This window comes from Mirounga angustirostris, unplaced genomic scaffold (assembly GCF_029215605.1).
Source record: "Mirounga angustirostris isolate CCGP_5_RB_7025 unplaced genomic scaffold, mMirAng1.0.hap1 SCAF_6, whole genome shotgun sequence".
NCBI lineage: Eukaryota > Metazoa > Chordata > Mammalia > Carnivora > Phocidae > Mirounga > Mirounga angustirostris.
In genome coordinates, this window is record NW_026991714.1 from 128,436,877 (window position 1) to 128,463,177 (window position 26,301).

Sequence of the window (26,301 nt, forward strand, 5' to 3'; positions counted from 1 at the left end):
TTATAATTGGGTTACAGCAATCAATGTCCACCCTAAATCTAATAAACTCACTTTCCCTATTTCAGAATCAGTACTTTCTAATAAGCAAAAGGGAACAGGAGAGGAGGGAAAAAACAATTCTAATCCAAAGTACCAAGTTCCCTAAGAAGTTAAATTATTTTCATAACTCTCCCTCCATTCGGAGCCTCATTTCATTAGTCTCTGTCATTATCAGAGGCAACTGGAATTTACCACCCACGCTTGTCTGAAATGTGACTGGACACTAACATAGTCTCCTCCTCCTGCCAGCACTTCTACCCACAGAACACAGAAAAGGTGTTCTGAGGGTGATGGACTAAGAGCAGTGCAGAACCCCTAAAAGTTTTTTGGGGGATTTCAGAAATTAAGCCTCTGCTCTTAACTTTGAAAGTAAAATATCTGACTGGTAGAGCACATCAGTAATGGGAGTGTAATTTATGTCCTCCCAGTGTTTTTCTTCTCTTTCACAACCCTCCTCTTTGTAGAAAACCAGAAGCAGCTGAGGAGCAACAAGGCATAATGGAACAACCAACCAGCAGAACTGAGACTAGAATACAGGTGTCCTAACCACCTATATGACACTGAGTAAGTCACTGTGTTCCTAGTTTCCTTACACATAAAACAAGGAGACTGAACTAGACATATCACTGAATGATCCTCTCAGCATCACTGAAATACCACAAGTACATAAGAAACACCTAAATATTGTAAAGCACTAGTTTAGGCACTATGGGGTTACAAAGAGGAAACGACAGACCCGATCCTCTAGAAGCTCACGATCTATTGGCAGAGACAGATGCATAATAACCCCACAGCACAAGGCAAATCATGAGAAACAGTAAAAGTACAAAGAAAATGCTGTGATACCATGAGAAAGGGAAAGAAGCATTCTCTGACTACACTATGACCTCTGTTGATCCGGGATTTTAAATCCTGCTGGCGAAGAAGCAAATACAGCAAAGCCACAGTAATCCCACAGAAATGTCATCTTAGACTTTAACACAGTTTCTCAGAAATAAGATATGACAGGCAAAGTATAAAAGAGAATCAGGCAACATATCAATACTAATTTCACCTACCATCAAACTTAGGAATGGTTTCAAATCCCCCCAACCCCATGGTAAATCAATGAAGTCTTTTATTCCTAAACCTCAGGGACTGCTGGTCCCATGACCCGCAGCACAACTTCTCTCTGAAAGACTCAAGTCATACAACTTTTTAAGAATATCTTTAGGCAATCCAGCCACAAACATCTTAAGTGCACATCACATCCCTTCAGGATAAAACAACCAAATATCAAGATTTTATTTTTATTTTTTTAAAGATTTCATTTATTTAAGAGAGAGAAAGAGCACAAGCGGGGGTGAGGGGGCAGTGCACAGAGGGAGAGGGAGCAGCAGACTGAGCAGGGAGCCCACTGTGGGGTTCAATCCCAGGACCCTGGGACCATGACCTGAGCCAAAGGTAGACGCTTAACCGACTGAGCCACCCAGGTGCCCCAAGATTTTAAAACCTAAAGCCAAACTCTTCCAATGTCTACTATGCAAGAAATGCTAGTTATATTTAGCTATTCACTTATTGTCTTCCTGAACACAACACAATACATGCCAACTCTAGTATCAGACAATTAATTTAATAGAAATTCACTCTAATTTCCAAAGAGTTAATAGTTAATCTATCAAAAGTCTTAATATTGTATCTTTATGAGATGATGGATGTTAACAAAACCTCTTGAGGGGGCACCTGGATGGCTCAGTCATTAAGCGTCTGCCTTGGGCTCAGGTCATGATCCCGGGATACCGGGATCAAGCCTCACATCGGGCTCCCTGCTCGGCGGGAAGCCTGCTTCTCCCTATCCCACTCCCCCTGCTTGTGTTCCCTCTGTGTCTCTCTCTGTCAAATAAATAAATAAAATCTTTGGGAAAAAAAACTATTGAAGTAATTAATTCACAATATATGTAAATAAAACCATCACGCTATGCACCTTATACACTGATGTATGTCAATTATTTTTCAATAAAACTGGAAAAAATCTAAAAACAAAACATCTTGGGCTTTAATCCCAATTCTTATACACTCATACTATAACCTTTAGTTTTCTTTCCTTCCCTGGGCTTCAATCTGCCAATCTGTAAAAAGAAGCAGTGGCAAGGATATGCAGAAAAGGGAACCTCTGTGCACTGCTGGGAATGTAAATTGGTACAGCCACTACAGAAAACAGTATAGAGGTTCCTCAAAATATTAAAAATAAAACTATGATATGATCCAGCAGTCCCACTTCTGTGTATATATCCAAAGGAAACGAAATCACTGTCTTGAAGAGATATCTGCAGCCCGATGTTCACTGCAGCATTATTCACAATAGCCAAGATTTGGCAACAACGTAGGTGTCTATCAATGAATGAATGGATAAAGAAAATGTGGTACACACATATAATGGAATATTATTCAGCCACAAAAAAGAAGGAAATCCTGCCATTTGCAACAACATGAATATGCTTATGTGAGGTGATGATGAATGTGTTAACTAACCTTAGCATGGTAATCATTTCATGTGTATCAAATCATCACACTGTATACCTTAAAGTGATATGCCAATGTTATATATCAATTATAATCTCCATAATATATCAATTATATCTCAATAAACCAGGGAATAAAAAAGCCATGGAATAACTCTCTGTAGGCTACAAATTTAATGGCCTATGGCTCTAGGTTCATACTGGTAATGGACTGTTAGCAAGTATCACCCTTTCTTCACTGTTGAGGGAGGCTCCAACCAAAACACTAGAGGTAGATGCTGAGGTAAACATCCTAAAACATTTCACCCAGTACATAAGAAAAGAAAAAGAAGGAGAAAGAAGAAGAAAGAAAGAAAGAAAGAAAGAAAGAAAGAAAGAAAGAAAGAAAGAAAGAAAGAAAGAAAGAGAATAAAAACAAATATGCCCATCATCTAGAAAGAAAGAATGCACAGGTCAGACATTCATTCACTCCACAGGTACTTACTGAGCATCTTATAGGTGCTAAGCACTAGGGATACAGCAGTGAACAAGACAGACAAGAAAACAGTTTTCATTCCAGAGGGGGGAAAGACAACAAACCTGTTGAGACAGCAATAAGTACCCTGAAGACTACATTAGACTGGGAGGTTAAAGTAGGCCTCTATGACAAGTGATATGTGGGCAGATCAGAATAACAGAAAGGAGACGGGCGCCTGGGTGGCTCAGATGGTTAAGCGTCTGCCTTCGGCTCAGGTCATGATCCCAGGGTCCTGGGATCGAGTCCCACATCGGGCTCCCGGCTCAGCGGGGAGCCTGCTTCTCCCTCTGACCCTCTCCCCTCTCATGCTGTTTCTCTCTCGCTCGCTCTCTAAAAAATAAATAAAATCTTTAAAAAAAAAAAAGGGGGGGCGCCTGGGTGGCTCAGTCGTTGAGCGTCTGCCTTCGGCTCAGGTCATGATCCCAGGGTCCTGGGATCGAGCCCCGCATCGGGCTCCCTGCTCGGCCAGGAGCCTGCTTCTCCCTCTCCCACTCCCCCTGCTTGTGTTCCCTCTCTAGCTGTCTCTCTCTCTGTCAAATAAATAAAATAAAATCTTTAAAAAATAATAATAATTAAAAAAAAAGGATAACAGAAAGGAAACAGCCATGTGAAAGTCTCAGGAAAAGTGTTTCAGATAGAGGGAACAGCAAATGCAAAGGCGCCAAGATTTGAACATACTTGGCATGTTCAAGAAACGGAAATGCCAGAGTGCCTAGATTATAGTATAAACATTCCCTTTTTGAAATGTCATTATAAAGTGTTTTGAAGTGGGCATTTCATGTTTGTGTGAGTTTTTTTCTTACATAAAGAGAATTCAAATGTCCATCAGCAGAGTAGGAAGATTATAACATATTCATGTGATAAAGTACTACCCAGAATGAGTTTTTTAACACAGAAATTTAAAAGAACAAATTACTGAAACATTGATAAATTTCACAGATGTTGAATAAAAACCTCTGAAAGAAAAAAGTACAAATAAATGAGTCCAATTACATGAAGTTCAAAAACAGCAAAATTAATCTATGGTGACAGAGGTCGGAATAGTAGTTACTCTGGTGGGGATATGAATGAGAAGGAGCACAAGGAAGACTTCTTAGATGCTGAAAACATGCTCTATCTTGATTGGAGTGGAGGTAACACAAATGTGTACATGTTTAAAAAAAATTCATCAAGTTGTACATTTTACATTACGTAAGCTATTCCTCAATCTAAAAAAAAAAGCCAGTGCATTCATACATATATGAAAATTAACAGCACCCATGCAGAATACTAGAACAGAGGCTAGTAGGGATCCTGACTTGTACCCTCAGGACACCAATCAAAAGTAACAATTAGGAGCACCTGGGTGGCTCTCCATTTAGGCTCAGGTCATGATCCCAGCGTTGTGGGATCAAGCCCCAGGTGCGCTCGTGCTCATGCTCAGTGCTGAGTGTGGAGTCGGCTTATGCCTCTCCCTCTGCCCCGCCCCCCACTTGCATACAAGTGCACTCTCCCTCTCTCTTAAATAAATAAATAAATAAAATCTTTGAGAAAGAAAGAATTAACACTTGCTTAGCACTTACTATGCACCAGGCACTGTTCTAAGCATTTCATATACATTAATTGGTTTTATCCTCACAGACCTATGATCCAGGAACTTTACAATAAGAAAACTAAAGCATAAAAAGAAAAGAAAACTAAAGCATAAAGTGGTTTTTAAAAAAATTACCATTGTGAGAGTAGGGACTCAAACCCAGATGGCCACATGTTAGAGTCCCTGTTCTTTTTTTGAAGAAGTTTATTATTTGTTTGTTTGTTTATTGTTAGAGAGAGAGAGAGCGCTTGAGTGAGAAGGGGCAGAGGGAGAAGAGAGAATCCCAAGCAAGCTCCTCACTCAGCCAGACACGGAGCTAGATCTCACAACCCCGAGATCATGACCTCAGCTGAAATCAAGAGTCGAACACTGGGGCACCTGTGTGGCTCAGTCGATTAAGCATCTGCCTTCAGCTCAGGTCATGATCCCAGAATCCCAGGACTGATCCCCACATGGGGCTCTCTGCTCAGCAGGGAGTCTGCTTCTCCCTCTGCCCCTCACCCCTCTCGTGCTCTGTGTCTCTCTCACTCTCTCTGTCTTAAATAAATAAAATCTTAAAGAGTCTAATGCTTAACCGACTGAGCCACCCAGGTGCCCCTAGAGTCCCTCTTCTTAACTACTATGCTACACTGTCTCTCAAAAGGCAGAGCAGTGGGGGGCGCCTGAGTGGCTCAGTCGTTAAGCATCTGCCTTCGGCTCAGGTCATGATCTCAGGGTCCTGGGATCGAGCCCCGCATCGGGCTCTCTGCTCTGCAGGAAGCCTGCTTCTCCCTCTCCCACTCCCCCTGCTTGTGTTCCCTCTTTCGCTGTGTCTCTCTCTGTCAAATAAATAAATAAAATCTTAAAAAAAAAAAAAAAAGGCAGAGCAGTGGGCAGAAATTGTGTAACCTACATATAAACAAAGCTGAGGCTCTGCAGAGAAACTGCAACCAGGTTCCAGGTTCATTGACCTTGATGAACAAACTTTGGGGTGTCCAGGTATCTTGAGTTTTAACACTAGTTTGCCAGTGGATAGAGGTGCCACCGTAAATAGTAAAAGATACACATGCATGTCTGAAACATGCATATGTATATAAATATTGATAATGGTAAAGTGATATACAAATGAATGGAATGGTAGAAAACTTAGAAGAAAACACTGGAGGGGTGCCTGGGTGGCTCAGTCGTTAAGTGTCTGCCTTCGGCTCAGGTCATGATCCCAGGGTCCTGGGATCAAGTCCCACATCAGGCTCCCCGCTCTGCAGGGAGCCTGCTTCTCCCTCTCCCACTCCCCCTGCTTGTGTTCCTGCTCTTGCTCTCTCTCTGTGAAATAAATAAATAAAATCTTTAAAAAAAGAAGAAAACACTGGAATCTGTCTAGTAAAGTTGATAGATGTTTCCAATATGGTAAGTGAAGAGAAAAAAAAAACAGCTGAAACACACTGATATCCACTACAAGATTTAATTGATAATATTTTAATTGAGGTTAGCCAGTGCTCTGAGGATAATTCTCCACCAAAATTTGGTAACGAATGGAAAGATACAGTAAGACAGAAAGATGAAATAGAGAATAAGTCACGTATAAATCTGTACAGCCCTGAGCTTAGGAAAGATTATGCTTTCCCATCACAGAGCTGCGATCAATTGTTGCAGAATCTCCTGAGGTGCCTCCTGAAAATACAGATCCCTAAGCCCCCTTTCCCCACTACTGAAACAGACTTTTCAAGATAAGGACTAGGGAGTCTAGATTTGTTTTGTTTTTTTTTTTAATTTTTTTTTAGGGTAGTTGACACTAAGGGTCTAGATTTTTTTTTTTTTTAAAGATTTTATTTATTTATTTGAGACAGAATGAGAGAGACAGAGAGCACATGAGAGGGGGGAGGGTCAGAGGGAGAAGCAGGCTCCCTGCCGAGCAGGGAGCCCGATGCGGGACTCGATCCAGGGACTCCAGGATCATGACCTGAGCCGAAGGCAGTCGCTTAACCAACTGAGCCACCCAGGCGCCCAAGGGTCTAGATTTTTAATGAGCACCCCAGGTCAGTGGTTCTCAACTGTGGTAATTTTGCCATCCAGGGAACATCAATGAACAGAGACATTTTTGGCTGTCACAACTGGGAAAGGAGAATCTACGGCATCTACTAGGTAGAGGCCAGGGATGCTGCTAAACATCCTACAATGCACTGGGCAGTTCCCACAACAAAGAATTATCTGGCCCAGTATGTCAATAGCACTGAGATTGCAAAACCCTGCCCCACGTCATTCTGATGCTCACTAAAGTTTGAGAAGTACTGATTAAAGCCTCAAACTCATCAAATGCTTTGAAAGGAGCATCTGGACATAAGACAATTTTGAGAGGATGAATAAAACTTGTCACCTCTAGAAAAGACACTGAACAACCCTCATCTACTCCCAGCTCATTCTCCCCATATTAACTCACCAATGGCATCCCTTCCCTTAGGATCTTAGCCCCAGTTTGCCCATCTGTGAAAGATCACTCCAAGACACACTGACTATAGTATTCCCCAATGCTAGGTAAGGACGATGAAAATCCTATCTGCCCAGAAGTTGTGGGTGAGTCACTGGCCATTCACCCAATACAAAGGAGGAAGCAGTATGTTTCTAAAGCCAGAAATATAGTCTCCTGCCTTGGCTCCTCTAGACGCAAGGGGGGGGGGGGGTGTGTGTGTGTGTGTGTGTGTGTGTGTGTGTGTGTGTGTGTCTCCTCTAGACGCAAGGGTGTGTGTGTGTTCTCCTCTAGACACAAGGGTGTGTGTGTGTCTGTCTGTCTGTCTAATCCTTAGGCAGAAGTTACCTGCTCCCTTCTGCAAGGCATATACACTCCCTGGAGGTAAATACTAGCACTATAAGCATTTAAGAGAAGGCAGGGTATTTCTACTTCCAAACCCTAACCCTTAACTTCTCAAACTAGTTCCTAACATGGCTCTTCCTTTCTGAAGGCCCAAGGATTTAGTTTACTCGCTGGATTCACATCCTACTGTTTGACATGATTCCTTGACACAGCCTCTCGCATAGCATGGGACACAGGTTCCCCCAATTCCACCCCACACACTGGCTCTAAAACAAGCATATAACGTCTTTCCATTTTCATGGATTTTTAGAGCTAGGTACTCCCCGTCTCTCATATCTCTGAAATGAGAACAGAATGAGGCCTGCACTCATGAAGCCACCTCTTTGAATTCCTTTTATGGATAGGCCACCATCCCCTTATGCTATCTCTTTTCTTTTCTTAAGTTCTGGAGATGGAATTCATCACTCATTCCTCCAAGCACAGACTCCCAATCGAAGTGATATATAATAAATAACACTACTGAATACTCACTATATACTTGGCACTGTTCTTTTTTTTTAAGATTTATTTGAGAGAGAGAGAATGAGAGAGAGAGCATGAGAGGGGGGAGGGTCAGAGGGAGAAGCAGACTCCCCGCCAAGCAGGGAGCCCGATGCGGGACTCGATCCCGGGACTCCAGGATCATGACCTGAGCCGAAGGCAGTCGCCCAACTAATTGAGCCACCCAGGCAACCCCCTACTTGGCACTGTTCCAGTGCTTTAAATATACTGTATTTAATCCTTACAACAGTCAGACAAAGTAGGTACTATTACCATAATTTTACAATGAGGATTTCACTTTGCCCAAAGTAAAAGAGCCACTAAATCTTTCTCTCTGGTAGCCCCTCTCCCTATCAGAATATCCCATTAGTGCAAAAAATCAGGTGTTGACTAACAGAATACTCAAAATCCAGATTCAGTTAAAGTTCTGTGGAAACTCCAAACTAATATCCATAATATCAACATTCCCACTTTATCCAAGAAAGTCAGTCAACTCAGGACACTGTCTGACAAGCACCATCCCTATTTTCTAACTACTAGGACAGAACCAGTATGATTTAGTAGGTACATGAGCCACTATGGGGCAGCATCCTCATCTTGCATGTCCTCGGACAGGGCTCATCTCAGAGTGGGTGTTTAGCCTATACTTGAAAGTGGAAATAATTCAGGGACTTTCCCAAGACTAAGCAGTAAGTGGCAAAACCAGAAATTTCCCAATCCTTACTCTAGGTATCAGCCATTGTCTGCATCTACTAGAGATGAAGTAGCTTCACAGAAGAGAACTCAAGCCAGTCCCAAGAGACTCTACAGAGTCTGCCTACTTGCACTAATAATACAGCTGAAGAGGCTTAAATAAACATGACTACCTCAGCTTCCCTTTCAAATTATTTTATACAAGACGGAATGCACTTGAAGGAGGAACCAACTCCAAATTGACAGGATTTCAGGCAACTGTAATTGAAAATCACATTTTTCTGACATCTCCCAAAATGAGAACTCATTTTAAGATCCTCTTCTCAATGAGCAGGAGCCTCCTGTAAATTAATACTGTCTATCTCCTGTTCAAGCCCTGAACTTCCTCAAGCAGCACGTCACTCATAGCTTCTTCATTTCCTTTCCTGTTGAACCATACAAGCCTCATGAATACCACCTAAGTATAAAATGAAAACTCTAAGACAGACTCCCATAATCTTCTTAAAGAAAGCCCAAAAGGTAACTGCAACCTTACAAAGTAAATGGATTTCCTACTGGCTTAATAACTAACATTTATCATACTTTATAATAGCACAGCCATAGTGTAAGACAAAAAGGGGTTCCAAAATTACAAAGTTATGGTCCCTGCCTTGAGAAGCTCATTGTTAAATGGAAGAAGTACATATTCTGATTCTTCCTTATAAACAAACAAAATAAACATTTTTCCCAGGATTTTTTTCATATTTGCCCTCACTTACTCAGAGCTATTGCCAAGATATTAAGCTCACCAGGCCTCCTTACTTCCAGCTGCCTACTAACATCTCCATGTGCACACCTCACAAGCAACTGGATCTCAGCATACCAGACTATCTCCCTTATACTCTTTCCATAGTCACCCCAGCCCTTAAAAAAATCTGCTCTTTTTCTAATCCATATCCTGGTCAATGAAATTCCCATTCACCCAATCTCTCAAATTAGAAACCTTAGCCTACTCTCTCTCTTCCTAGTCACTAAGTCATGTTGCATCTATCTCAGAAATACCTCTAAAATTCATTCCCCTCTTCATTCCCACTGCCACACTTCATTCAGTCTCTCGGTCAATTGCAACAACTCTAATTAGTCTCACTACTTCATTTCTCATTACTTTAATCCACACTTCTGTCACTCCCTAACATAAAAAACTCCAATGGCTCCCTACTCTCTTTTCAGTCTTATCTCCTGGCAACTTCCCCACCACACATCCTGTTTGGGACAAATTTTTGACACTTAAACATCATGTTATTTTTTCTCTTCACACTTTCACCATCCCTTTGTGCATGCTTTGCTCAACTGGAATGCCTTGCCTTATTTGTACAAGCTCCTACTCATCCTTCAAAACCCAACTCAACCTCTCTTCCCTGCAAAAATATCCGAGTCTTCCACACATGGCAGTATTCCCTTCACACTGTATAAATTCCTTTATATGGATATGTAACACACAGCACTACAATTTTCTTTCCTTTTTTTTTTTTTAAAGATTTTATTTATTTATTTGACAGAGAGACAGCGAGAGAGGGAACACAAGCAGGGGGAGTGGGAGAGGGAGAAGCGGGCTTCCCCGCTGAGCAGGGAGCCCGATGCGGGGCTCGATCCCAGGACCCAGAGATCATGACCTGAGCCGAAGGCAGACACTTAACCTACTGAACCACCCAGGCGCCCCTACAATTTTCATATGAATACATTTCTCTGATGTCCCTGAGGAAAGATACTATTTCTAACCCCAGTGCCAGTTACATAGTACATACTCAATAAATGTGTTAAGTAAACAGTTAACCCTCATATATCCTGGACCAGTTTGTGATTTGGCTGTTTTTCCCCAAATTTTGTGGATTTTTGAACTTAACTCTATGTGAGATTCCAACTTTCATAAATGTTTTTTCAAGGTTTTTTTTAAATTATATTATACAAATGTTGGAAAGAATGGAAATTCCCCCTTTACAATCCTAACAAGAAGGATCCACCTTTCTCTAGACTGATTTCCTATCCCAAAAGCTTTCACATAGGAAGTACTCTGCACACAGACCCAGCCAAAGAAACACCCAAAATAATTTCAATTAACTTGTGCTAAGGACAGGGGCACAAACCATAGCTGCCCTGGTTTACAAAGTCACTGAGAGCTGACAACAGCAAAGAAACCGTTCTCACTAACTCAAAACTTCTGGAGAGAAAGAACTGGGGAGGGTCCGATGATCCAGAAACATTTTTCGAGTCTGGCCCAAGTTCCTACTTCCCCAGTCTCCAGAGGCAGCACTCCTCGGCCTCTGCTAGCTCTCCTTCCCCAGGGAACCAGCTTTTTCTCCTATTTCTTCCCCACACCTGTCTGGGAACAGGTTCGTTTCCCAGGCTCGCTCCAAGTAACCCCAAGAAAACACGGCAGCTTCACTCATTCTGTGTATAGGGTGGGCTGAAGCCCATCGGTCAGAGACTGAAAAGAGGGGTAGGTTGAGGGCCCTTCCAAGGACAAATGAAGACTTCAAGAGACGGGCCTACCTCTAACCCTTCTCAGAGGTCCTGCCCAAAGCCCTCATCCCAGGGCCAGGCTGGACTGGGCGGAAGGCCTCCCGGGGGCGGCGACAACCTGAGGGGGAGAGGTTCTGGAGGCTGCTTGAGGCGTCGGGATCAGCCCCATGCTGGGGTCAAAGGTCAGCATCTCGGCCGCCCAGAGGGCCCAGCGGGGAGTGGGAAGGCCGCGAAAGGCACCGGAAGGTCGGACGGACCAGCCTCTGCAAAAGCAAAACGCTTCTCGCTCCGCTCCACCGCCCGGGCCCTGCCTCCCAGCCGCACGCAGACTCAGCCCGCCTCAGCAGCTGTCCTCCCTCCCTCTCCCCCCGTCACCACCATCGTCCCCCAGGCGAGCGTAGGCCCCGCCCCTAGAGCCGCCTCGGGGCCAAGGCCTAGTCCGGCTGGAGCTGCAGGGGTTGGCCAGGTTCGGGGACCGGCCCGCGCGGGTGCCGCTTACCGAGCCCCGGGCTCCTCCTCCACCACTCGCGCCGCTTCCGGGCCCGCTCGCTCCCGATGCCACCGACGCCGCCGCTCCTCCGAGCTCACGGACGCGCTCCCGACCTCCCCCGACCCTTCCCCCGTCCCACGGTGCCCCGCCGGGTCCTAAAGCCCGCTGCGTGATAGATACGTTCACGCCCGTTTCCTGAAGCCGGCTCAGACCACGGTTCCCAGCAAGCATCACAGGGACTACAACTCCCGAAATGCACCGCGAGAAAGACTTTAGCAAAAGAACTCTCTATTGAGGGTCGGCTAGAGGCAAGTTGCAATTGTTTTTTAAAATACAGGCGAATTATACATATACACTTTTTAAATACAGCAGACTCTGAACTTGGCAATTCCAGTAATAGGAATAAAAATGTATATGTTCCATGGGGCACCTGGGTGGCTCCGTGAGTTAAGCTGGGACTCTTGGCCTCAGCTCAGGTCTGGATCTCAGTGTCCTGAGTTCAGGCCCCGCTTTGGGCTCCACGCTGGGTGGTGAGCCTACTTAAAAAAGAAAAAAAGATGGGGCGCCTGGGTGGCTCAGGTGGTTGGGCGTCTGCCTTCGGCTCAGGTCATGATCCCAGGGTCCTGGGATCGAGTCCCGCATCGGGCTCTCTGCTCCTTGGGAGCCTGCTTCTCCCTCTGCCTCTCTCTCTCTGTCTCTCATGAATAAATAAATAAAATCTTTAAAAAAAGAAAGAAAGAAAGTGTATGTTCCCGGATGTTTATTGCAACTTTGTAAATGAAAAATAGGAAACAGATCCATTCAACAAATATGTACTGTGTGCCTACTATGTGTAAAGCCCCATGTGTTAACGGGGCAGGTAACTTCCCTGAGTTTGTTTTCTCTGTGCGAAATGGAAGATTAAAAAAGATAGGCTGGGCATATGTGTGTGTGTGTGTGAGGGCGCAGGGTCCACACACCCGCATGTGTATATGAATGAATAAAGTCATTCAGCCCTTTTTAAAAATTTTATTTTTAAGTAATCTCTACACCCAGGGTGCCAGGGTGGCTCAGTCGGTTAGGTGTCTGCCTTTGGCTCGGGTCATGATCCCAGGGTCCTGGGATCGAGTCCCACACCGAGGTCCTTGCTCAGCTGGGAGCCGGCTTCTCCCTCTGCCTGTCGCTCCCCCCTGCTCGTGCTCTTGCGCGCTCTCTGACAAATAAAATCTTTAAAAAAAAAAAAAAAAAAGGTAATCTCTACACCCAATGTGAGACTTGAACCTACAACCCAGAGATCAAGAGTCACATGCTCCACCAACTGAGCCAGCCAGGAACCCCAAGTCATTCAATCCTTATAATGACTTTATGAAATGAATACTTCACAGGTGAGAAAAAGGTGTGATTAGATAGCTTGCCTAATACTCCAGAGTTAGTAAGAGGTGAAGAATTTGAACACAAATCTTTCAGGAAAGTGATCTTAAAGACCTAGAAGCTCAGGTTCTTTTTTTGAAGATTTTTACTTTTTTCTTGTCTATTTACACAGTAATGTAAGATGAGATTAGTGGTAAAAAAAAAAAAAAAAAGGTGTATCTTAATAGAATATTAGAAAGGGTGAGAAGGGGAAAAAGGACAGTATCTTGAGGTAAACCTCAATAGTTCCTGAACACCAGTTAGAAATCTCCTGTCCAGGGGCGCCTGGGTGGCTCAGTTGGTTAAACGACTGCCTTCAGCTCAGGTCATGATCCTGGAGTCCCAGGATCGAGTCCTGCATCAGGCTCCCTGCTCAGCAGGGAGTCTGCTTCTCCCTCTGACCCTCCCCCTGCTCATGCTCTCTCTCTCTATCTCATTCTCTCTCTCAAATAAATAAATAATCTTAAAAAAAAAAAAGAAAGAAATCTCCTGTCCAGCTGAACAAACCCCTTTCCATACCTGATTTCCTTTTTTTTTTAAGATTCTTTTTATTTATTTATTTATTTGAGAGAGAGAGAGAGTACAAGCGGGGAGGAGGGGCAGAGGGAGAGGGAGAAGCAGACTCCCCACTGAACAGGGAGCCTGACCTGGGGCTCCATCCCAGGACCCTGAGATCATGACCTGAGCCAAAGGCAGATGCTTAACCAAATGAGCCACACAGGCACCCCTCATACCTGATTTCCTTTTAACAAATGTTTGTTGAGCACCTACTGAATACCCAATTCTGGGAGTAGTAAAAATAATAATTATTAATACAATGCTGAGATTATGTTATAACAAAGTGGTAGGTAGATAAATAGGTAGATATACAATTAACTGTTTTAAATATCAGACAGTGAGTTATCAAGGTCAGGCTTAGGAAGGCTCAAGTTGTAAATACTCTGAAAATTCAGAGAAAGGAAAATACCATGTCAGTCTCTGGAGGCTTCCTGGGGGAAGGTGAAGATGGAGTCAAGTCTTAGAGGAGAGGGTATAAGGGTGAAGCAACATAATACACTGTCCATGATTATGTCCAGGAAGTTAATTAAATACAGATTCAGACAGGAGTCAAGTTTAGAAGACCATACACTGAATAGGTAAAAGCACGACCTCTGGAACACCGTGGGAATAAATCCTGACTGCCACCTACTTGCTGTATGACTTTGGACAATTACTTGAGCTCTTTAAACCTTAATTTCAGGGTACCTGGGTGGCTCAGCCGGAAGAACATGTGACTCTTAATCTTGGGTCATGAGTTCAAGCCCCACATTGGGTGTAAAGATTACTAAAAATAAATAAACTTAAATAAATAAATAAACCTTAGTTTCCTACCTGAAAAATTAGGATAATAAAAGGCCTATGTCATATTGGTTTGGTTAGCCAGCCCTGAACCCTTCCTCTCCTATTCTGGGGACCTCTTCCTTTGGGTAGTCTTGGTGGAAAACTAGGCCCTGAGCAACCAAGGTAAATGAGTTCATGTGACCTGGGCTTGGCCACTAGGAGCAGCCTCCAAGGGCTTTGACTCTTGGTCAAAAGATGCAAAGATGGCGTAGTCAGTTGAGCATCCAACTCTTGATTTTGGCTCAGATCATGATCTCATGGTCGTGATCTCACAGTCATGGGATAGAGCCCCGCATCAAGCCCCACATCAGCCTCCGAGATCATCATGGAGTGTGCTTGGGATTCTCTCTCCTTCTCCCTCTGCCCCTCCCGCTCCTACTCTCTCTCTCTAAAATAAATAAATAAATCTTTTTTTAAAAAGGAAGAAAGAAAGAGAAAAGGGCCCATAATAGAATTTAAAAACCAACATTTGGGGCGCCTGGGTGGCTCAGTCGTTGGGCATCTGCCTTTGGCTCAGGTCATGATCCCAGGGTCCTGGGATCGAGCCCCGAATCAGGCTCCCTGCTCGGCGGGAGGCCTGCTTCTTCTCCCTCTCCCACCTGCCCTGCTTGTGTTCCTGCTCTCGCTATATCTCTCTGTCGAATAAATAAATAAAATCTTTAAATAATAAATAAATAAAAACCAACATTTATTGATGAACCAAATACTATCTAAAAAAAGAGGAAAACGACAGGAGAAAGATGCCATGGAAATCACAGAAAGGACTTTCAAAAAGGAGGTTGTCAAACTTCTCAGAGAGAAAAGGAAATAAAAATATCCTTGAAGATCTCAGGAAGATCTATCTCAGGTAAGTAGTGGTTTGAGGAATAAACAGAAGGAGAGAAAGTGGAGGTAGCAAATGCTAGAGGATCTTTGCAAGAAACTTGATTAAAGGGAAGAGGAGACGAAGCCAGAGTGGTAGAGGTGGAGGAGAGATAAGGATGAAAGAGTGACTTCTAAGACTGGACAGACTGGAAAGTGTTTCTTTCTTTCTTTTTTTTTTTTTTAAGATTTTATTTATTTATTTGACAGAGAGAGACACAGTGAGAGAGGGAACACAAGCAGGGGGAGTGGGAGAGGGAGAAGCAGGCCTCCCACCAAGCAGGGAGCCTGATTCGGGGCTCGGTGGGGGGCTCTATGGGGGGCTCGATCCCAGGACCCCGGGATCACGACCCCAGCCGAAGGCAGGCGCCCAACGACTGAGCCACCCAGGTGCCCCTGGAGAGTGTTTCTATGCTGAGAGCAAGAGAACAGAATGAGGCTGATGAAACAGAAATGGATGCAAATTCTCACTGAAGTTTTTGAGGGAAGGAGGGAGAAGCAGGGTTCATGAAGAGGAATTTGATTTGGAGGGAGAAAGAATACCCTTGAGAAGGCAGTCCGGTAGGAAGGACTTCTGCATATCAATTTGCAGGTATTGCTAGAGAAATTACACACACTCAGTGCCTCTAAACTATGTTTTAATTTTGTTTCCTAGCAAATTCTTAGTTTTGGTGATGAATTGTTGATATAGTAAAGTGGTATGGTGCAAGGAATCTGGACTCAGATTACTTGTGATTGAAATCTCCCCTCTACCTCTACTCACTGAATAGCTGTATGATCTTGGTCAATTCACTTAATCTCTCTGTGCTTCATTTTCCATATCTGTGTGAGGGGCTTGTTGGGGGGGAGGGGGTTAGGAGGGTTTACACAGTAAATGCCACAGAGGTATTAACTGTTATTTTTTCCACTAGATAGTCAATTTCATAAGGTTGAAGTTTTCTGTTTTGTTTAGGCCTCTCTACTCAGCCGGGCACTTAGTAGGTGCTCAATAAAAATTTCATGACTAACTGAATTGAAGGAGTTGGGGTGAAAGAGAGAGGCTTGGAGGGAAGGAAAGCCTGGGGAGTGTGACACTTTCAGTTCACGGCTCAGCCTGAGAGATTCCTGAGTAAGGCTCTGCGCTTCCTGGGACTTGGGGCGTTGGGCCTACAACCCGACTCAAGGAGCGTGGGTGGTCCTAGCAAGGAAGGAGGCGCTGAGACCCTTCGGTGCTCGGGAGGCTCCTCCCGGGCCAGGCTCCCGTGGCTCCTCCCCTGGCGGGCGGGGTCGCGCCGGCGGGGCGTGAACGGGGCGGAGCCCTGAGCTCGCCTGGCGGGCGGGGCGGAGCCGACTCTCGGGCCTGGCTTCGGCTCACCTCACCGACGGGGGCCGGAAGTCTTGGCCCGGCTCCGTCTGCCCCTCGGGAACCCGGACCAAGCGCCGAGCCTCGCCCCACGGGGCGGCCAGGCCCGGGCTTGCTCCTGCGCGGGCGAACTATGAAGCGTATGGGGACTCTGCGCCTGCTTTCGGACCTCAGCCACTTTAGCGGCGTGGCCCGGCTCCGGGAGTTGCTGGCCGGGGACCCAGCCGTAAGAGTCCGCTGCAGCCCAGACGGCCGCCACCTGCTGCTCCTGCGACCCCCGGGGGCGCCGAGCCCGCAGCTGCTGGTCGCGGTGCGGGGCCCCGGCGCGGAGCTGGAGCGTGCCTGGCCGGCTGGCCACCCCCCACCGCTAGATGCCTTCTTCCTGCCGTGGCCGGCGCGACCGGCGCTGCTCCTGGTCTGGGAGAGTGGCCTAACCGAGGTGTGGGGCGCGGGAGTGGGGCCTGGCTGGCAGCTGCTGCGGAGCACCGAGCTGTGTCCGGGCGGTGGAGCCCGCGTGGTGGCCGTGGCGGCGCACCGAGGCCGGCTTGTGTGGTGCGAGGAGCGTCAGGATGGTGCTGAGGGCTGGCTGGGGCCGCCTGCTGCTTTCAGCCACTACGTGTGCGTCCGAACCCTGGAGCCCAGCGGGGAGGCCGGCACCAACCTGGGCCCCACACACATCCTGCTGCGCCACTGCCCCCCTTTCGGGCTGTTGGCCTCTCGCAAGGACCTCTTCCTGGTGCCCACTGCCACTACCTGGCCTGGCGTGAGTCACATTCTGCTAATCTGGAGCCCAAGCAAGGGCAAGGTGATGGTGGCTGCCCCATGTCTTGGCCTCTCCCACAGTAAGAGCCTGAATCCCGGACGAGGGGACACATGGGACTTCCGGACACTGCTCCGAGGCCTTCCTGGGCTGCTGTGCCCCATGAAACCCTTGACTGTACATACCTGGGCCCCAACTGCCCAGGGCCTGTTATTGCTTGACTTCAGGGGCGCTGTGAGCCTGGTGCAGTCCCATGGTGGTATGCGGGCCGTGGGCACACTGCAGGAGGCACCTGTAGGCCTGGCAGGCTCTGCTGCGCTGGGAACATTTCATGGGACTCTGGCTTGTGTGCTGGGCTCCACGTTGGAACTGCTGGATATGGGCAGCGGGCAGCTGCTGGAGAGAAAGGTCCTAAGTACAGACCGAGTACATTTACTGGCACCCCCAGCCCCTGGCATGGAGGATGAGGAAGGGCTGGAGACCCGAGGGGGTCTTCGTTTGCTTTCAGCCTTGGGTCTGTTTCGAGTAGGCTGGGAAGCCCCACCACAGGGTCTTGAGGTGCCTTCAGCCGAAGACCTGGTGTTTGAGGAGGCCTGCGAGTACTACCAGCGACGGAGTCTGCGGGGTGCCCAGCTCACCCCAGAGGAACTGAGACACAACAGCACATTCCGGGCACCTCAGGCCCTGGCCTCCATTCTCCAGGGACATGTGTCCCCGTCTGCACTGTTGACCACACTGAGGGCTGAGCTTCGAGATTACCGGGCCTTAGATCAGCTCAAAGCCCACGTGGTGGCTGGGGATGAGGAGGAGGCTGGCTGGACTGAGCTGGCAGAGCACGAAGTGGCACGCCTGCTGAGGACCGAATTGGTGGGAGACCAGCTGGCCCAGCTCAACACCGTTTTCCAGGCCCTTCCTACAGCAGCCTGGGGTGCCGTCCTCAGGGCCCTGCAGCTCCAGCCAGACGGGAATGGCCGGCTGAGGTCCCATGCTCCCCCTGATGTGTGGAAGAAGGTACTAGGAGGCAGTTCAGCTGGAAAGGAACCCCCCAATGGGATACTGCCCCCCTTTGAACTTCTGTGCCAGTGCCTCTGCCGGCTGGAGCCGCGATGGCTGCCGCCCTTTGTGGAGCTGGCGCAGCAGCAGGGTGGGCCTGGCTGGGGTGCAGGGGGCCCGGGGTTGCCCCTGTACCGTCGAGCCCTGGCAGTCCTAGGGGACGAGGGGACCAGGTCCGAGGCACTGGAGCTGGAGCTGCTCTTGGGCAGTGGGCGGCCCAAAGCTGTGCTCCAAGCTGTGGGGCAGCTGGTCCAGAAGGAGCAGTGGGAGCGGGCTCTAGAGGCAGGCCTGGGCCTCGGCCCTTCCAGCCGCCTGCTTCGAAGTGAGATCTTCAAGCTGCTGTTGGCCGAATTTGCCCGGCATCGTCGGCTTGATGCTTACCTCCCTCTCCTTTGCCGCCTGTGCCCACCAGACCTAGCTCCAGCTGAGCTCCTGCTTCTGCTAAGGACACACCTCCCAGATGAGTTGGCGCCCCCCACCCCATTCCCTGAGCCTGGAACAGAGCCCCCTCTCACTGTGGGCTTGCTCCGAGCCCTGCTGGAGCAGACTGGGGCTCAAGGACGGCCCTCGGGCCCAGTTCTAAGCCTGTATGAGGACATCCTATGGGACCCAGGCACTCCACCCCCCACCCCACCTCGGGGACCTGTGACTACCCTCCAGGCATCAGACCACCCAGGCTTGGAGGCCTGGGCGCCATCTGGACAGGGCCTCTGTGTGACTGACACAGGCTGAAAATCATTTCTAGGACACAGCCATCAGGGAAGGTGCCTAGGAGTTGGCGGAGAACCAGGGTGGGACCTATACGTGCAATGCTTTTCTCTCTTCTGAAGCAATTTGAAATATATATATATATATATATATATATATGGTAAATATTGTGATACAATAAATATATTTGGTCTTTGTCCTCAGGTTATTGTGCTGGCACAGAGCTCCTAAAACCCTTGGAATTTCCTGAGTGATAGGAGTGTCTTTTGTTATTCATAAGGAGCCTCTTTAGATCACATCTGCATTTATGGTAATAAGGTAACTTAAGGTGGGGACCCCCACCCTAAGGATGGGACTGGTCACCTGAAAAACCAAATGAGAGTATTGGAACTTTCAGCCCCATCCCCAACATCCTGGGAGGGGAGTGGGGCTAGAGAGTGAACTCTATAGAAACTCCTGAATGAGGAAATTTGGTAAGCACATTAAGGTTCTGGGAGGGTCCTGCCCAGAGAGGGCATGGGAGCTGCCCACACAGCGCCCGCCTGCCCCCCCGCCCCTCAACCGCCCCTCAACCTATGCCTTGCCCTATGTATCTCCTCCATCTGGCTATTCCTGAGTTGTATCCTTTGTAATAAACTCGTAAATGCAATTAAAGTGTTTCCCCAAATTCTGTGAGCCATTCTAGCAAATTGTCAGACCAATTTATAGCATGGGAATTCCCAATTGATAGCCAGTTGGTCAGAAGTACAGTGACTTGCAACCGGCATTTGAAGTGGGGTCAGTTTTGTGGGACTGAGCCCTTAAGCTGTGAGTTCTGTGCTAACTACTGTGAGTTCTGTCAGAATTGAATTGACATGTAAGACACCCAATTGGTGTCCATAGAGAATTAGTTGTTGGTGTTGGGAAACATTTCAGAAATACACAGGTTGTGTGTTTTTGAACAACTGAGGGTCCCAGAGGGTCGTGGGTAATGGAGGGAGCAGTTGAATCCAGTAGCTGCTCCCTGATGGGGCTGGAATGCACCCCTCACGCCCGGTTTAACGCTAGCTCTGCTGCCTGTTGTGAGGAGAGGGGTCTGCAGAGCTGCACGCTTTCTTCCCCCAAGACTTCTGAAACCAAGGCAGAATTGTGATGGGCTCTGGGCCTGTGCCTGTCTCCCCGGGATTCCTGGAGCAGCCCCTGGTGGGGGGAAGATCTGCCACAGACAGGAGAGCTACCTGCAAGAGCCCATTGGCTTAGTAACAAGAGGCAGTGAGGCAGGGTTGCCTGGAGGGCCCACGTTGTGCTGACTCCTCCCTAAGCAGACACATAAAAGTAGATCTCCAGCACGGATGTCTGTTACCTGGATTTAGTTGCAGGATTACCTCTAAAGAGGGCTTCCATGCCCACTTTTATTCAGGTGACCCCTCAACCTCGTTCTGGGTTTAGGGTAGGGCCCTGGGTGCTGCGACTCACCATCATCCTGGGCCCCCAGCCATCCTTGTCCAAGGCTTGGGACCAACATAAGGACTGCTATTCAGCTTTGTCCTCAGCTGGGACCTACAGCTTAGAATCTGCTCAGCCTCATCCTGGGCTTAAAGTGGCTCTTAGGCTCACATGGAACTAGGGACAGTTCTCCAGTCTCTCTGGGAAAGGGGGGCAGCAGCTCCTCAGGCTTGTCCAGGGCTGGTGTTATTCCTCAGCTTCATGGAGGTCCTGGGGTGGCTCGTCTGCATGGCCAAGTCCTGAGATGGCTCCTCAGCCTCATTAAAGCCTAGGGATGGGACCTTGGCCTCATCCAAGAACTTGGATGGCCTTCATCCTAACCCTCAAGCCAGGTTGTCTACCAACACCAGGAGTCAAGCTACTGGCCCTTAAGCTACTGCTCCTTCCAGAGGCCCAGAACTAGGGCCTGGTCATCCCTCAGCCTCCACCTCGGCCCCTTCTGGTTTGGGAGGGGCTCTTCCTCCTCTTCTAGGTTTTGAGGCTGGGCCCATTCATTCTGGCTCCTCAGAGAGAAGCTGGAAATGGACAAAAGCAGGAATCTGCTTCCTGTTCATAATCCTGCTGAATCATGGTTGTTTCTTCTCAGCCTAAGATTTGGCTTGGGTCTCTGTCCGTGCTCAGAGGAGAAGAAATTGTACTCAGTGGGCCCCTGGGGGCATGGACAGAAGAAGGGAACCAGTTTTTTTTTTTGTTTTGTCTTTTTGTTTTTGGAGTTGTATGGCTCAAGGAAGTTCCTTAGGGGCACCCACTAGTGGGGAACCACCCAGCCTGGCAGCTCTTAGGGGAACAAGTGGGCTTAGATGGGAACTTTCACCTGCTCTTACAGACTGGGCACTGATTTGCTGTTGTCCTTGCTTAGGCCCCACCTCCAATGTAGGAGATACAAGTGATCCCAAACCATGTGTCAGGACTTTGGAAAACAGCTTAGGGATGCAGATATCATCATGTGACTGGGTTCTGGTGGAGTGTGTGAGGCCATCAGAGAGATGACCTAGTGTGGTCTTCCTGAGTCAAAGGACTCTGAATAGGTGAGTGGAGATCCGAAGTCTGAGGTCTTTGGTTGGTAGGGAATGTTCTAGGGCCAGAGGTAGAGAGGGTCCCTGGACAGGATGTTGGGACCTAGGGAAATGAGAGATCTAAGAACTGGAGGTCTTTGATCTTGAGTGTCTAGGTAAAGAGGAGAGATCTAGGGCTGAAGGTTTTGAGCAGTGGACAAGGTCCCAGGTCCATGGCCCCTGGACAGGGGGAGGTAGGAGGGCCTGAGGTCCCTGGGTAGGTGAGGGAGAGGACCCTAGGACAGTGGGTAGGAGCATTTCCACAGGAATCCCTCACATTTGGAGCTCTCTGCTGTTCACTCGGCAGTAGCCTCTAAGAAGCTTGAAGATGAAGCTAAAGGCAGGCAAGATGAGAATGCAGTCTGGGCAAAGGAAAGAAAGTAAAGCCTAAGGTTCCTCTATCTGCCTATATGGCCTTGGGGCCCAATCCTCCCTTTTTCTTTCTTTTTTTTTTTTTTAGATTTTATTTATTTCTTTGACAGAGAGAGACACAGTGAGAGAGGGAACACAAGCAGGGGGAGTGAGAGTGGGAGAAGCAGGCTTCCCGCGGAGCCGGGAGCCCGATGCGGGGCTCGATCCCAGGACCCCAAGATCATGACCCAAGCCTAAGGCAGATGCTTAACGACTGAGCCACCCAGGTGCCCCAATCCTCCCTTTTTCATCTCCCCACTGCTTACCCATATTCCCAGCCCCAGCCTCATACTTCCCCGCCCTCACCAGGGGATCTGCTGTTTGAACACTGATCACAAGTTCCATGCCACCCAATGGTGGACCACATGACTACAGCAACACTCGTCTTTCCCAGCCTGCAAAAGCCAGAGACCAGAGCCCCACCCCTCCCTCTCCATGTGACCTATAGGAAATTGGACCTGGTGGCTAGGTTGTGCCATCATCCAAACTACTCCAGCTTTCCTCCCATACACTGGCCTACCCCTAGGCCTGGCCCTAGCCACCTGCCATTGAGACTATTAACAGTGGGTTCCAAGTTGGTGTCCCTGTCTCCTCAAACCTAACCTTGATTATCCAGAGTATTGTAACAAGCAAATCAAATCAAGCTCAACCCACATGGTAAAGGCCAAACACATCTCTTTCTTCACGAATGGCCCTGCTTCTCTTTCCAGTCTTCTCTCCACTCATTTCCCCCTTCCACCCTCCGAAGAATATATTATACTTTGAAATACTTCTGGTTCCCTGAACTCACTAGATTTCCCCCTCACTCTGTGCCTTGTGCTTAGCAAGCTTTTCACTCTCTTCTCTGCCCAGCCTAAGCCCTTCAGCATACACTCCAAATGTCACCCCCTCTCCTAAGACCCCTACTCACCCCCAATAGATTTAGTTGCACCTTCTCCTGTTCTCCCACAGTTCTTGGTACATACTTCTAAAAAAGTATTTATCAAACTATCTTGTGATTGCCTAGTTATTTGTCTCCCTGATTCGCCGAGAAGTTCCTGAAGGGCAGAGACCATGGTTATTTGTGCTTTTGTATCCTCAGCGTGTATCACAGTACCAGGGGCATAGTAGGTTTTATTATAGATGCAGGAACTGACTGGTCCCTATGGCCTAGGGTGTGAAGGGATTATGTTCTAGTCTTTAGGGATTCGCTGACCTTCTTCCCTTCTTCCCATAGTCCGGACTCACTGTTTGATTGATCTAGACCTGAAATTGATGGGAATAGGTCAGCTGGATCTGAAGAAAGAACCAAACTACCTCGGGCCATGGGGCAGGGGGGTAGGGAGAGTCGCTGAGTCAGGGCCATCTTTCGATTTGTGGTGAAGCTGTAAGCATGGACATTACTGTACTACACAGGGTGCCCTGATCTCTAAACCAAGAGAGGAAGAGAGGTGGGAAAGCCTGGGTCAGTGAGGTTTTTCAGGGAGGGATGGGTGGCAGGGACTAGTGGGGGTTGTGGGGTGAGGTAGAAAAACTGAGAATTAATCCCCACATTGAATATGGCTATCAGGGACCATGTCCTTAAGAAGTATTCCACATTGTTCAGATGTACCAGAATTTAGTTCACACTTTCTCTGCGTGGTCAGGGAAAGAGAGGGAATCAGAAAGTGAGAAGGGGCAGCTCTAGACCCCCAGCTCCATAGGGAGCCACCTCAAACTGGAATGCCTGGCATTTTTACTGCTCTGGAAAAAAGAGAAGGAAAACCTTGAGTGGCTCCCTAAGGCCCCCACTCAGGGTCTTCTTAGGCACAGGCTCCCCCTGGTGGTTACTCTTATCATGGCCATCTCAACCCGTTATCTTCAAACATGCACATCCTTGCCCATTTATTGACTAAGGACTGAGGAAGCCTCTGGAGGTGGTACATTAAGGAGGAGGAGGTCAGGGTAGAATTCAGGGAGCAAAATCATGGAAGGGGAAAGGACCTTGGACTTGTGTCGGACAGTATCTCCCAGAAGAAAGAGGTCCTGAGCTGCCAGCATGCTTTGTCTCTAGGGTTGGAACTCTGCCGCCTGACCTGGATAATTTGATCCAACTGGGGAGGAAGTTGAAGGCACAGCAGAGATTCCTGGGAAGGCACAGTAAGGTCATATTTTATATGAATTTGAAATATAGGAATAAGATGTCAGGATTCAAAATCAATAAAGTCTCTGGGGAGCCTGGGTGGCTCAGTCAGTTAGGCGTCTGACTCTTGATTTTGGCTCAGGTCATGATCTCAGGGTCATGAGATAGAGCCCCGAGTCCCGTGTTGAGCCCACATTGGCCCATAGGGCTCCAAGCTCAGCGGGGAGTCTGCTTCTCTCTCCCTCTCTCTCTCTCTCTCTCTGCCCCTCCCCCCTGCTCATGCACTCTCTCTCTAAAATAAATAATTAATCTTAAACACACACATACACAATAAAGTCTCAGTTTATGCACAAAATGTGAAATGGAGGTAAATCTCCCTAAATAAAAACTTTTTCAAGAATCACAATTTCGGGGCGCCTGGGTGGCTCAGTCGTTAAGTGTCTGCCTTCAGCTCAGGTCCTGATCTCAGGATCCTGGGATCGAGCCCCGCATAGGGCTGCCTGCTCGGCGGGAGGCCTGCTTCTCCCTCTCCCACTCCCCCTGCTTATGTTCCCTCTCTCGCTGTGTCTCTCTCTGTCAAATAAATAAAATCTAAAAAAAAAAACAAACACACAATTTCAGGGGCACCTGGGTGGCTTAGTCAGTTAGGCGACTGCCTTCGGCTCAGGTTTTGATCTCAGGGTCCTGAGATCAATACCCAGCATGAGGTTCCCTGCTCAGCAGGGGGCCTGCTTCTCCCTCTCCCACTCCCCCTGCTTGTGTTCCCTCTCTCGCTGTGTCTCTCTCTCTCTGTCAAATAAATAAACAAAATATTAAAAAAAAAAAAAAAAAGGAATCACAATTTCATGGGACACCTGAGTGGCTCAGTCAGTTAAGCAGCTGCCTTCGGCTTAGGCCATCATCCCAGGGCCCTGGGATTGAGTCCTGCATCCGGCTCTTTGCTCAGCAGGGAGCCTGCTTCTCCCTCTGCCTGCCGCTCCCCCTGCTTGTGCTCTCTCTCTCTGACAAATAAATAAATAAAATCTTAAAAAAGAAAATCACAGTTTCAAGGCTAATAGTGTGCATTGTAAACTGTGCTTCCATTATTACCCAATGGGTCCCCATTTCTGTTGCTAACAAAAATTCAGATGGGGAAGGAGGCTGAATCAGGTCATGAGGTCAGGAGTGAGTGGTCAGGGTCACTCACCAGTTGCAGGTAGAAGTCTTGGAGCAGTTTCCCCTCTAATTGCCAGAGGGAATGCCTGCCTGGGCCTTGCTCCAAAGGTCTCTTCATCAGAGCAAGAAAAAAGATGAGGAGAGTCAGGAAAGAAAGATGAATAAGAGGATGGAATAGGACCAAGAGACCAACAGATGGGAATGGGGCGAGGGGCCTGAGAGAGGCAGGGAAATGCACTTACTCTGGGGAGCCCAAGAGGCTCTCGGGTGGGAATGGTGGGGGACAGAGGAAGGGGCAGAGAGGGGGTCCCTTGGAGCCTCTCACCAGAATTATAGCCAAAGTGCAGAGCCAGTGAGTTAGCTACGTCTGGTCTCCAGAGGTTTCCATTATCTGGGAAATAAAGGAAAAGGGAAAGATCTGTGATGAGCTGGGGAACGGGGAGGGGCGGGGGGCTTCTCCGAGAATGAGGATGGTCTACCTCATCCTAGGCCTCCCTCAGCTGAAGGTTCTGGAGAAGCAGACTGGGCCTAGGTCTTTTATAGGTTTCAGGTCCTCAGGCTTTGGCAGCCTGATTCTAAAGTGATAGTCATCTCAAAGTCTCTATTATCTTTGCTTTGTACTGGAGGAAAATGGGGAGAAGTGGACATTGTCCCCCACAACAGCCCCATGCAGGCTCTAGGAGCAGGCCGGAGCCACAGAATTAGAGGACAGGGCTTCCCCAGCAGAGATGGACAGAGCCCTGACTTGGGTTGGAATGCTACAGAGGGGGAAGGGAAGGAAAGGCTGAGAGGAGTTATAGGGGAACAGGGGACTCAGATATCACCAGTTCAGTGTCCTGGGCCAAGGCTAGGGAGACACTGACCTAGATATAACTGAGATCATTGTCTAAAGGGGAAATCGGGGCGCCTGGGTGGCTCAGTTGGTTAAGCGACTGCCTTCGGCTCAGGTCATGATCTCAGG

General features: G+C 47.9%; 2 protein-coding genes across 4 annotated transcripts in view; one reads left to right on the plus strand and one right to left on the minus strand.

Annotated features, from left to right (window-relative positions):
- The window catches only part of ARMH3 (armadillo like helical domain containing 3), a 181,025-nt gene extending 169,230 nt beyond the window's left edge, over positions 1-11,795 (minus strand). For 2 of the 3 annotated variants that reach the window (XM_064595201.1, XM_045878674.3), the window contains exon 1: positions 11,650-11,795. The gene's annotated coding sequence lies outside the window, so the exon portion shown is untranslated. Of the gene's footprint in view, positions 1-11,180; positions 11,483-11,649 lie in introns of those variants that run through there. The other variant, XM_064595200.1, reaches the window with a different exon arrangement.
- Positions 11,796-16,581: 4,786 nt separating this feature from the next.
- HPS6 (HPS6 biogenesis of lysosomal organelles complex 2 subunit 3) lies at positions 16,582-19,787 on the plus strand. The gene has a single exon (XM_045878675.3). The coding sequence runs from the start codon at positions 16,746-16,748 to the stop codon at positions 19,155-19,157; it is 2,412 nt and encodes an 803-aa protein (XP_045734631.1). The 5' UTR covers positions 16,582-16,745; the 3' UTR covers positions 19,158-19,787.
- Positions 19,788-26,301: the final 6,514 nt, after the last annotated feature.

Bases quoted from the DNA above. Each gene is read 5' to 3' on its own strand.
- HPS6 (XM_045878675.3), top strand. From the start codon at position 16,746: ATGAAGCGTATGGGGACTCTGCGCCTGCTTTCGGACCTCAGCCACTTT.